This window comes from Molothrus aeneus, chromosome 2 (genome assembly GCF_037042795.1).
Source record: "Molothrus aeneus isolate 106 chromosome 2, BPBGC_Maene_1.0, whole genome shotgun sequence".
In the NCBI taxonomy this organism is placed as follows: domain Eukaryota; kingdom Metazoa; phylum Chordata; class Aves; order Passeriformes; family Icteridae; genus Molothrus; species Molothrus aeneus.
The window spans coordinates 102,905,538-102,917,931 of NC_089647.1; the positions used below are offsets into that span (position 1 = coordinate 102,905,538).

Genomic DNA, 12,394 nt, shown 5'->3' on the forward strand with positions numbered 1-12,394 from the left:
TTTCCTTTTTGAGGTCGGAAATATGACAAAAATGGAAATTTAGACCCTTGGTGGACAACTGACTCTGAAGAAAAATTTAAAGAGAAAACAAAATGCATGATTAATCAATACAACAACTACTACTGGAAGCAAGCTGGCTTACATGTATGTAAACCACCAGTGACTGAAAACAGTGGTACATGAGGAGTCTGGGTCATTGTGCTTTTTTTTTCATTTTTTTTTAAGTTCTCTTTTTATAAATCCCAACATATTGGAATATTAAACTACCAACTTCATTTCTCACAACAAATGATTTTTTGAGGTGAATAATTGTCTCAAAAATTGTCTGTCAGGTTTGATTAGTCCAGTCAAATACCACTACCCACACTCTGGTGACAGGGTTAAACCATTTCTCTCCATCACATCATTTTGGAATCAGAGGAAGAGGATGAAGTCACTCAGCAGGGCTGGTCTAATTATTGTGAGCATGTTAAATGTCTTCTGAAGATGAAGTCTGTAATGAAAACTGAGCAGTCACTCTTTTAGAAAGAGTATAATAGCATGTTTTATAGATTCCTTTTACAATTCTGCCTGTTATTTATTGCAGCTATAAAATGGATGCATAAGCCCTACTTTATTTCAGATTCACTCTTGCTATTTCCTCCATGTGTGCACACAGACCCCATTTGTATGTTTAATCAAGGGAATATGACAGCAGTAGTTCCTAGAAAAGGATTGAGAAAGTGCAAGGGAATTGTTTCTGTTGTCTATCAAAGGTATGGGCTTCCCTGAAGAGGTGTACATTCATATGTGTGTCCAGAATGAGGATAAACAGGATCTGTTCCAGACCTTCAGAAATGAATAGCTGAAATTCCAGTGATATTGTCTGGGACACGATTTTAATCTTAGTTTTCAGGATAAAACACATACTCCAGTCCCCACTCAATTCTATCACCTCTATCTACATTTTACAAATACTAATAAATCTTTGCCTTTTAAGAACAGTGAGGACCCATGAAATTCTTATCAACAATTCTAGCACTTTTCCCAGGCTTGTTTGTGCTGATCTCAGAGATAAGAAAGCCATAATGTGGTCTAGTCTGAAGTCCAGCAACTTAGACTTGAAATCCTTCATAATAATCTAATTTATAAATAAAAATTCTCAGGCTCATTCCTGAATATTTGTGGGACAAAAAAGTGTCATTACAAAAATGCCACTCAAAGAAGATCCTTAAAACCTTCCCCAAGGATGTGGCTGAGCTCTTCCCATGCTCTGCCATTGGCTTGGCCATCCCCTTTAACCTTTGCACTGTCTCTTGAGATGAGGTAGGTCTGAATTTCATCCCAGTGTAGATACTGCCTTTGAAGTCCATGGGCTTACTAGAGAGACCCTGTTACCCACAGCCTTGTCATCCCATTCCTCCTATATCCACAGGATATCCAAAAGCACTTTTTAGATGATAGAATATTTTTCCAATTTTCTGACATATTTATGGCTTTTGTAGGAAGAGCTATGCAAGCAAAGGCCTTTTATTATTATCACTTTGGCCTGTCATTTGCATCAATACTCTGCAGGTTTTTTACCCTTGTATGAATATTTTTCATGGATTAAGAAACCTATTTGTTCTTCTTCCTTCTCATCTGGTATACAATACAAATGTCTCCAGAAAAGAAACCTAATGAAAGAAAAAGTGATATAGAAATAGCTTCAGAGTGCCATAATCACATAAAGTCATTTCGTCATATAAAGGGCTTATCATGGTCCATGATCCCTGCCACAAACTCCCTGTGCAGAGTAGTCTCAAATACTTGATCCCCAGCTGCCTGAGATCAGCAGAAAGAATTCTTCCGCTTTTTAGCTGGCCTGTGGCCCTGTTAGGTTACTCTGATCTTGTGCTCTAAGTCAGTCTCACAAGCCCAGTGCAAGTGAAATGTGCGAGCAAAAAGGCCAGAGGAAAAGTCAGCTGTGTGCTGTCTGCTCCCTGGTGTCTCAGCACCTTTTCTCCTAAAAGCTTCTCTCTCTCCTCCATCTCCACCCTCCTTAGGGCAGGGGAGAGCTGACAGGAAAGGGTTGCACTTTCCTCTCTGGCTCCCATTTTTCCTGTAGCGTTGTACCCAAGGCATCAAGGTGTCCCAGTCCAATCTGGGTGCTCATCTGCACTGAGTGTGGGGCTGTGTTCCTGGCCCTTCCCTTGAGTTTTCCCCTCATTTTCTATCCTGAAATGAGTCCTGATGCCAACCCCACTGTGGCATCCTGTGGCAGGGGATAGCTGATGGCTGCAGCCAGCATTGACCTACAGAACCCTGCTCAAACCAGCCTCAATTATCTTGCTTGTTCGAGGCACAGGAGAGAGTAAAACTGCTTAATTACAAATACAGTTGGTAACACAAGGACCTTAGTTGGCTGGGTGAGTAGAGATAATGCCACTTCAGCAGAAATTAGGATTTCTTTGTAATGATATCGAACTTGATAATGCCAGGAGAGTAGTTTCCTCACAAAGTTTATATAGTGCAGTTTCCCACAACACATTCTTGTTGCTATTGCTCCTGCTCTTGGAATCAATACCCAGGACAAGCAACAGGAATCTCCTTTGCAGATATTTTTAGAGCACTGAATATACTACCAATTTTGATTCTGACAGCTATTTTTAATTAAGCTTATTTATGTTATGACTCAGAAGTTATTTTTTGCATCCCAGTAGCATATTAAGAGTTATGTAGAGAAATAAATATAGCCTTTTAGATAAAAGTTTAAGAGGCTACTGGATGTCACATGTCACCAGATATAAACAGTCCTTAGGGGAAAATTACTGACACTCAACTCAAAGATCAGGGACTGGATTCTTAAGTGCATTCTACTATATTTTGTACTAGAGAGATCTATTACCAGAGCCAGGATAACTCATCACAGAAAATAGTTTACTGGCAGTATTCACATGGAAACCCAGTTTTCTTAACCAAAGTTGCTTGAAATTTACTGAGGTGTTCTTGCCTTGTTTTACTTTGCCCCCTCTTTTTAAAGTTGATCAAGTAGGAAGTTCAGACATGGGTCAAATGATTGATGTTCTTTCATTCTGCCAAGGTGAAAGGGAAGAGAACTTTGGCAGAGAACATTGCAGATAATGGAGGTTTGCGAGAAGCTTTCAGGGTAAGTAGATGGAAAATATCTGAAACATCGTGTTACTTAAAAAATAATAAAAAAAAAAGCTGTGGTTATCTTCATGTTGCTGAAAGGCACTTAGTATCTCTTTCTTATCAGGCATACAGGAAATGGATTACAGAAAAGAGAGGAGGAGAAGAAGAGCCTTTACTGCCAGGCCTTGAGTTCACACATAACCAGCTTTTCTTTCTGAGTTATGCCCATGTGAGTAGAATAAATGTATTTCAAATCCCCATCTATTAACTTGAACAATGTGCAGTGCAGAGATGAGCTTGCTTGTTTTCAACAACCTGCATCACCCAAACACAGATTTTGAGAGTATAAGGAGAGACTTCTCCCACAGTTATTATTTCTTTCTCTTTCCCTCTTTGTCCTCCACTACCCATGGTGCCGGAACTGCTGAAATGATTCTTGGTTTTGCAGTGTTGTCACAGCAACTTTCTTTCTTTTTTCTACTTCTCTGCACTAAAAGGGTCTTCCTGCATGTATTGACTCCTCAGCCTCCTTCAATTTTAACTCACACCATTTGTTACTGTGTACATTGTTCAAGGGAACTAAGCAGCAGTGAAGAAAGTCTTAGTTTGTTTTTTCCCATCTGTACACTAAATATGCTGTGACAAAACTTTGATAAGGGCTGTGATATTTTTAGGAAAAAACATAGAGTGAGGGAGGAGCAGAAATTATTTATTTGAGTAAAGAAATTGGGGCAAACTCCCTACATGAGAAGTAAAAGGCTATAAAACTTTGCCTCCAGTTGAAGGAATGAATCATCCCAAACTGAAAAAACAAGACCCAATGCAACAATGCAACCAGTCCTGGCTGAAAATAATTTCTCTGCTGAGAGTCAGTGTAGCAGTCTGTGGGCCTATGGCTGTTTCAATTTGACTATATTGAACAAAGAGACTATTCCATTGTCATTGTTTATGCTGAATAGAGTTTCACCTCATGTCAGTTTTTCTCCAAGAAAATTTTGAAGCTAGAGGGAACATCTGGGGCTCTTACAGGACAACTGCAGAAATCATATGTCCAATGGTCCCTCACAGGGAGGGCACATGCACAGTGAGAGCAGTGTATGCAAGGTACCCTCGAGCTCAGTCTATTTCCACAAAGCTCAAGACACTCAACAGGCTTTTATAAAATGTCAGGACTGTGTTCAGCCAGAAAAAATTGCACTGAAGTTCACTGAAATCCTATGGGCAATCTGGCTTAAAGGATTTTGTTGATAGGAACATTTAATGTAGAGACTTAGGTAAGGTAGGGGCAGTTTAAAGGAGACTTCATGCAATGGATACAGCATAAGAGTGGTTATTCAGTTATGCAAATATTCTATCCACCCTGTTTTTTGGTCAGTTATGATTGAATTAAGTAACTTATCAGGTACAGGGAACTGGGGACCACTGATGGAAATGTGGAATATGTATAATTTTGAAAGAAACTGACATTCCAACATGGCATAAATATATAAGGTAATATAGCAGCAGTTCTAGAGATGATAAGGATTATTATGTGTACCTTTTATACACAGTACATAGTTTTGAGACCAAGAAGTATGTTTGGTAACTATCAAGGTGTGAGATGCTGCAGAACAAGCTACCATTATAGAGAACTTCAAAAAAAGAACTAGTAAAGTGACTGTGATTAGATGATGTGAAAGAGTGTGTAGAGAAAAACAGTGGGTGGACACTGGATCCATTAGGGGATTTGAAAAACAAGAGAAAACTGCAGATTGGCAAAGGTGAAACAAAGTAGGAATTTATGGTCTTTCCATTTTATGTATTTTATAAGTAATAGACATCCTAAGAACAGTGACATTACATTTTGCTGTGCATAAAAAGTCATCCCAGATAATGTGCCTGTTTCTGATTTTTTTTTCTTTTATTTTATTAGGTAAGATGCAACTCCTTTAGACCGGAATCTGCAAGGGAGCAAATATATACTGGAGCTCACAGCCCTCCTCAGTTCAGGTAGTGCAAATATGGTATTTCCTCAGTGTCTACACACAGAATCAATCACTGCAGAACAGAAGTGCAGAAATATAGCATTTTAAGAGGGGTTTAAGAGCAAGCACAAAATTGGATTGTGCTCTTGGTTTAGATGGAAATTGAACTGCTTTTATTAGCTTATCTCTCACTATTATAAATGCTCTTCTGTAAAATTGAGGAGCTTGCATCTACCTTCAAAAGCATTTGAACCAGAACACACTCTGATCCCTGTGATGTCCTGTAATCATGGCCTGAGTACCTAAAATGCCTCATCTATCACTTTCTTTCCCTAAGCAATTCCAGTTTAGAAAAGAGTGAATATAAGGAGGGGCCTTGATTTAATCTGTCTGAGTTCATTAAAAGCTCCTTAGTCTTCACCTTGAATTACATTGATAAAGCAAAGCAAACTGTGCCCTGAGTTCAGTTCAAGCCCTGACTCTTCCCTTGGCCTTCCAGGGACACTTTGCTTGAAGGAGCTGTGGTAGTCCAGCCATAACAGAGGGAGCCTGTTCTGGCCAGAAGGCTCCTCTGGCCACAGACACTCATGAACTCCCTGCCATGGGAAGGGGGGAAGTTTTAGACTACATAGGAATTAAGAAGCCTGAGTTTATTTTTCTGCTTCTTCACCAAGAACATGTTGGTTTTGTTGGGATTCATGTTGGTTGCATTTACTTAACTAAGAATTCTGTGTTTTCCCTTGGTCAAGTACTACATTACCTCTTTATTTGGACAAAGGATGTTATATCCACAACAAAATTCACACAATACAGTGGATTATTTGCCTTCTAGAGAATCTCACCACTTTCTGTTGACTGAAAGAGTGTAATACCAGTTAGTGAGGGTAAAAGTACTGCAGTATGCAAATCTGTGTGCCTTTTAACATTGAAAATACATCATGACAATGAGGATGGGAGCATCAGGCTGACCTTCAGCCTACAGAGATACTATTTTCGTAATTCCTACCCATGTTAAGATTTTGGTAAAATAACCATCTGTTGTCTTTTAAAATCCTCAGGTTTATTTACCTGTATGTATATTTATATTCTGAATAATTTCCTAGCTACATTCCCATGAGATGGTGATACACATGGAACTCTAGTGATAGAGTATTTATTTGGAAAACTCTTTTAGAGTATTTATTTGGAAAGGCATCAGGCTATGAAAGAAAATTTCAGAGTTTAGGTTAATTTGAGATCTAGAAAACATAGATAAAACTTTTTCTTAGTTTTTGTGAGAGATACTCTGAACTGGCTTCTGTTTCACAACTGAAGAAAAGCAGTGGTGCTTGTCTCCTTGCAAATCATATCAGCTGGGCTAAAAAAATATCTTATCTATTTCTCCCAGCTTGGTTTCATTTATGTCTCAAGACCATTATAAGCATAACTGCAATACAGCTAGCTCCAACACTGACAGCTCTTTCTGGCCAAAAAGCTCAAACAGCCCTTTAAAAAGTAATCATAAAAGGTAACAATAAAAATTATAGAAATGAACAACATATGTCTTGAGCACAGGTATATGCATCTGAACTACTCACACCAGTTTCTTTTCAAAGTCAAAAAGGAAAAGTCATTTTAGATGTTTATATATATATATATATATATATATATATATATAAAAATAATCTTTCAGTAGGTAATAAATTTAAATTACTTAGACTATGCAAGTACATCTTTCTATTGATTACCAAGGGAGGCCAGTGTGACCTGCTCAAGGAAAGGTGTCTCTACTATAATTCAGTGGGATGAAATCCAGACACTCCACTCTGATTTCAGTTAATGTGTGGCAAAATCAAACCATGGGTAGAAAAGTGGTGTGCATGCACACATAAAGATTTTTTCACTGGATAAATTCCAGGTTTACTTGTTTTTAATTGGCAGATTTTCAGTATTAGCATGTGTCTTTGCTATTTTTGAATGCCAATTTCGGATTGAAATCCCTGGCATGGCAGGCAGAACTCCCACCAACATCAGCAGCAGCTCTGCATGACCAACTCTTGCTGTTCCTGCCCCTGAATATGTATCTGCAATTTTTTTTTTTTACAGTAAAGCTGCATATCTTATTTGAAGCCTAACCTAATTTGGTAATCTTTGCTACAAAACTGACCTTTAGGCATTTTTGTGCCAGATGACTGCAAATTTTCTTACTCACAGAAAGTCTGATCAATGTAATAAGAATATTTTCTACCATGCTGAGCTACACTGAGAAGCAAATTGTCTGCAATATAGAAAAATGCCTCCTTGCTGCATAACAGAGGCAAGGTATACAATTACTATCACAGGAGATATTTTTTCTGCTTTTAACTCAGAAAACTCTTTACAACCATTGCAAGTTTCAGGTTAGTAAATCCCAAGATGGTTGAAAGCACGGGGAAAAACAGCAAACAACACAATTTCAATCTAGCCAAGGTAAAATAATAGTTTCTGACTGCATCAAATGCAGACATGGAAGCAGGAGCCAAGGATTACTGCATGCAAAGACCAAGCTCTTCCCCTGTGCCTAAAGGTGCCAGTCTGGAATGCAGGCACATTGTCCAGCTTGTGCCAGGCAGGGATGTGCTGCTCTTTCAGTATCACCTGTGGTAGAAGCAAGAGAGCTTGGGAGCTGTTCAGAGCAGAAGGCTCAGAAAATATATTTCCAAACTATCAGAGGAGTCGTGATGCTCACAGGTGCAAGGCTGAGCTGCCCAACAAGAGCTGTAAAGTCCCAGGGACCCAGTGTGTGTGGGTGTGGATGTGTGTGGGTGGGCAGAGCAAGCTGTTAGGAGAATCTGGAGCCTCATGAAACCACTGCCAGCACAAGCCCAGTGTGTGCTTCCATCCTCCTGCCTGCTGCACTGCAGCTGTCTGCCAGGGCTGGAAGAACAATTCCACCCTGCACAGCTACTGCTGATCTCCCACCTGTGCTGCAAGGGTTACATTAGAAAATTGTTCTAAAGGACACAATATCACAAAATGAATTTGTTTTTCCTAAAGTTTATAGCAAAGCAAGATGATTCTCAAAGCATGAAACAATATTTGCTTCATATTAACTTTAACTGGGAGCCCTTCTGAACATTTTGGTTTTATTTGTGGGGAAAATGATATGAAAGCCTGAAAATTCAGCCTGAAGTGAAAAAACACTGGAACACTTGCAGACCTGTAGTGTTTGACAAAAGGCAACCTGCGTGTCAAGCACTTTTCTCTTTGCAGAGTGATCGGAGCCATGAGCAACTTTGAGGAGTTCCGCGAGGCATTCAACTGCGCGGCGAACACGACGATGAACCGTGGGGCGCAGTCCTGCCGGCTCTGGTAGCTCTCCCTGCCAGCCCTTCTCTCAGGAGCCTGCAATTGAGCTGCTCAAACCCATTGCCAGAGCTTCAGAATGACGCTCTGAAATATGGAGAGGTGTTACTTCAGATGCGTCTTCCTCACCCATGTTGACGATCTGCATGGATCTGATCATTCCTTACTTAGAGCCTAGAAACATTCCAAATAGAAAAGCTTTTCTTTAGGTATAATAATAAAAAGTAACTCCTTTTAACCATAAAACTACTCTGGCTCATCTGCAGTATCACTGCTGTTGATGGATAACTGCCATTATCAATTCTAATTCCTGATTTATAGTTGAGCAAGACGAAAATGCTAAAATCCAGTTTTAATCTATTGCTCTGCAGGGGTTCTATGCTTCCACAGTAAAATTTATTCTTTCTGGATGAAGAAATTCATGAGACCTGCTATAAAGCCTGCTCTGATCTGCTGTGTGATACTGCATTTTCATAACTTAAGCTGTCACTGCCCAGCATGCCATAAATGATGCTGCATGATGTAAAGACACAAGACTTTCTATTAGTTCAGTTTAATATGTCAGATTAGTGCCTCTGGTTTTGGAACAGTTTCAAGCTGAGAAAGTACCTCATGGTATTCATCCGCAGGACTAAAACACAAAGGATACTTGTCAGATCATGGCCTCTTCTAATTTTAGAACAGCTTATGATAAAAATCAATGTATGGTGAAAATCAGAGGCTCTCAGAGGGGATTCCCAGCACCATGATACTCATAAATATTGCAGCATTTATTCTGGTTTACAATGTAGGCAGTTTTTTCCCAGCACCTTGTGTGTGAAGATAGCTTCATCGACATTTATTTTTTTAAGCCAGAAATAGTATACCAGTTTTAAATGATGTATTTTATTGTTTCTGGGTCTTACATGGCTTTTTAAGTACTGTGTGTGTTTGCCCTCATGTTCTGGATGGGGCAGGATGACTTGTGATTTTAAGGTGACAGAAAAACAGAGTACCAGCATCATTTGACTTGTCTGGATAAAAAGAGCAATTGACAAGTAGAGGACTTAAAAATACAGTAAAAATACAGACCAGTTGAGTTTTCAATTTGATTTTTAAGAATAATCATGGAAAGATATTTTATTACAGCAGAAAAACTTCAACATATAACTATTACTGGGGGGGGGGTAAGATGGGGGGTGAGGGAGGATGCACACACAGCTCTTTTTTCCTATCAGAAAGGTACCCATATGAGTGGTATATATTTGTACCTTGTGCATTATTTCATTTTTACATGGTGGAATTATCTCATAAGGAGTTTCTTTAGACTGATTTAATTACTGCAAATCCATATGGAGTAATATACATGTGTATATACATATATACAAAATATAAACTTTATATGCTTTTATTTTATTTTATCAGTATAGAAATGTTAGTAAGAGAAACTTTTTCTTACAAGGGTTGGTCAAATACTGTTGGATAAGGACTTGGTTGGATGGTCCAGAGGGTGATGGTCAATGGCTCAGAATTCCAAGGGACATCAATGACAAGTGGTGCCCCTTAGGGGTTCATACTGGCACCAGTGCCATTTAATATCTTCATTAATGACAGATAAAGGGATCAAGGCACCCTCAGCAAGTTTGCAGATGACACCAAGCTGAGTGGAGTGGTTGCCACACCTGAAGGATGGGATGGCATCTAAACAGATCTGGACAAGCTTGAGAAGTGGCTCATGGGAATCTCATGAGGTTAAACAAGGCCAAGTGCAAGGGGCTGCACCCAGGGCTGGGCAACTCCTGGTACCAACAAACTCTGGGGGTGAACAGATCAAGAGTAGCCCTGCCTAGAAAGACTTGGGGTTGCTGGTGGGTGAGAGGCTGGACATGACCCAGCAACAGGTATTTGCAGCCCAAAAAACCAACAGTGCCCTGGGCTGCATCCAAAGCACTGAGGGCAGCAGGTCAAGGAAAGGGAGAGGAGGCCACCAAGATGATTAGAGGGATGGAGCACCCCTCCTATGAGGAAAGGTTGTGAGAATTGGGATTGGTCAGGGAAGGCTTCGGTGTGACCTAAATTTCAGCCTTCAGTACATGAAGGGAGGCTACAAGAAAGGTGGAGAGGGACTTTTCACAAGGGCATGTAGTGACAGGACAAGGGGCAGTGGCTGTAAACTGAGAGTAGTTTTGGATTAGGAGGAAGTTCTTTACTGTGAGGGTGCTGAGGCACTGGAACAGACTGCTCAGAGAAGTTGTGGGTGCCTCATCCCTGGAAATGCTCAAGGCCATGTTGGATGGGGCTCTGAGCAACCTGGTGGAAGTGCAAGGAGGTGACCTTGCCCATGTCAGGGGGCTGGAATTAGATGATCTTTAAGGTCTCTTACAACCCAAATCATTCTGTGAATCTGTGAGTGTCCAACAGTCATGGTGGAGGAAGGTTTACTGAAGCTAACTAACTGAAACAAATTGGGTTATTTTCCTGTGTGTCTTTGGAAAGAAGGGGGTCATAATGGAATGATAATCTATGGAAAATACCTTCCAGAGTGAAGGAAACAGACATTCCTGTCCTTAAGGCTATGTTTCCACTTTTTAGAAACAAAATATTGTGATTTGGGATCAGAACATTCTTTTATCTTTTTTTCCCTGAAAAATTCAAACTTTTCTTAAGAGGAAAGCATTTTCCCTTCCTTCATTCCAGCTCAATTCCTGAGTTCTATGGATTTCAGTTTATCATTTGAATTGCCACTACTAAATTTTTTCCGAGAGGTATTTTTCCCATGAATAACGGTGGCAGTATTTTCATAGAGCTTTTCCTCAAACAAGCAAACTGAGTATGTACTGACTTCATTTCTGTGCCCACAGAGCACTGACATGACTTGATGTTGGCTGCTTTGGATCAACAGCACAAAGTTCAGGGTTGATGTCCTGGCCCAATTAAAGGTACTACCAATATGGTTGTTGTCCTCAGAAAAATCAGGACATCAACTCAGGCACTTATCTGAATTTTATAAATTACTGGAATATGCAAAGACAGTTTCACAACAGTCAGCTCTGTGTTTTCTAATTTTATCTCTCAAATCAGAGATGTATTTGCAAGAATTCCTCTCTCATGGTTATTTTCCAGTGGGACAGATTCTGTCATTTTGTGATTTATGAAGTTGTTTCTCTGTACTGGATTGGATTTTTTTCTAAAATGTCTGATGTTTCTTGCCTTAAATGTCACTCTTCCTGCTGCCTGTTAGGCTCAGGTCTTTCATGTTTAATAACAGGGATTTCTGCACGATAGTGTGTGTATTCCCAATGGCACAGGAACCACTGCAAACTCTTTCATCCTTGCTAGGCCATCTCCTGCAGCAGGCAGGGGACAGGTCTGGGCTGGTGTTTTGGGGGCAATGCACTGGAAGAGAGATCATGACCTGATTTTGTATGCTGATTTTGGCAGCTGAGAGGGTACCCACACACTGCTGGGGGAAGGCAGAAGTCCTTGCTGCTGACTGGTACATCCATCAGTTGCATCCTAATTCAGGAAATTCTTGCTGTTGACTCAGGTGCTCAGTGTTTGGGGTTTAGGTCTTGCCTGTGTCCACATAAGGACCCTGGCCTGCCTCACCTGCTGCTTTTAACCTCAAACCAAAGAATTGATCTTACAATTTACAGTTCGCTTTGGATAAGCTGCTTAGGTACCATTTGGAAAGCAAAACAGAAGGTAATTAAACAAGTTCTTAAAACTTTTGTCATCAAAGACAGCTGAGACATTAGTGATGGTTTGTGAGGGCTCTGCCCATTGTCTTTGTTTTATCAGAGCACCTGGCTGTGCTTTGTTTTTGTATTGTGCCTCCTGGGTCTGTGCCAGCAGTGCCTTCCTGCATTGCTCTCAGGTTCACTTATTACATCTATGCAAAAAAAATCCTTCACCACATATATCCTTTTCCCAGAGCTTTAAAAATGTTATTTTGTTTAATTGTCAGTAATATTGAGAAATGTTTCTTCCTGTTGGCTCAGTAGTCTACTTCT

The 12,394-nt window shown here is 40.0% G+C and overlaps 1 protein-coding gene across 1 annotated transcript in view; it reads left to right on the top strand.

Annotated features, from left to right (window-relative positions):
* Positions 1 to 8,412, top strand: part of PHEX (phosphate regulating endopeptidase X-linked) — a 95,094-nt gene extending 86,682 nt beyond the window's left edge. Inside the window, exons 18-22 of the mRNA XM_066571650.1 lie at positions 14 to 144; positions 3,062 to 3,127; positions 3,239 to 3,343; positions 5,027 to 5,103; positions 8,310 to 8,412. Coding sequence (XP_066427747.1) covers positions 14 to 144; positions 3,062 to 3,127; positions 3,239 to 3,343; positions 5,027 to 5,103; positions 8,310 to 8,412 — 482 coding nt within the window. The remainder of the gene's footprint in view (positions 1 to 13; positions 145 to 3,061; positions 3,128 to 3,238; positions 3,344 to 5,026; positions 5,104 to 8,309) is intronic.
* The last annotated feature ends 3,982 nt before the right edge of the window (positions 8,413 to 12,394 follow it).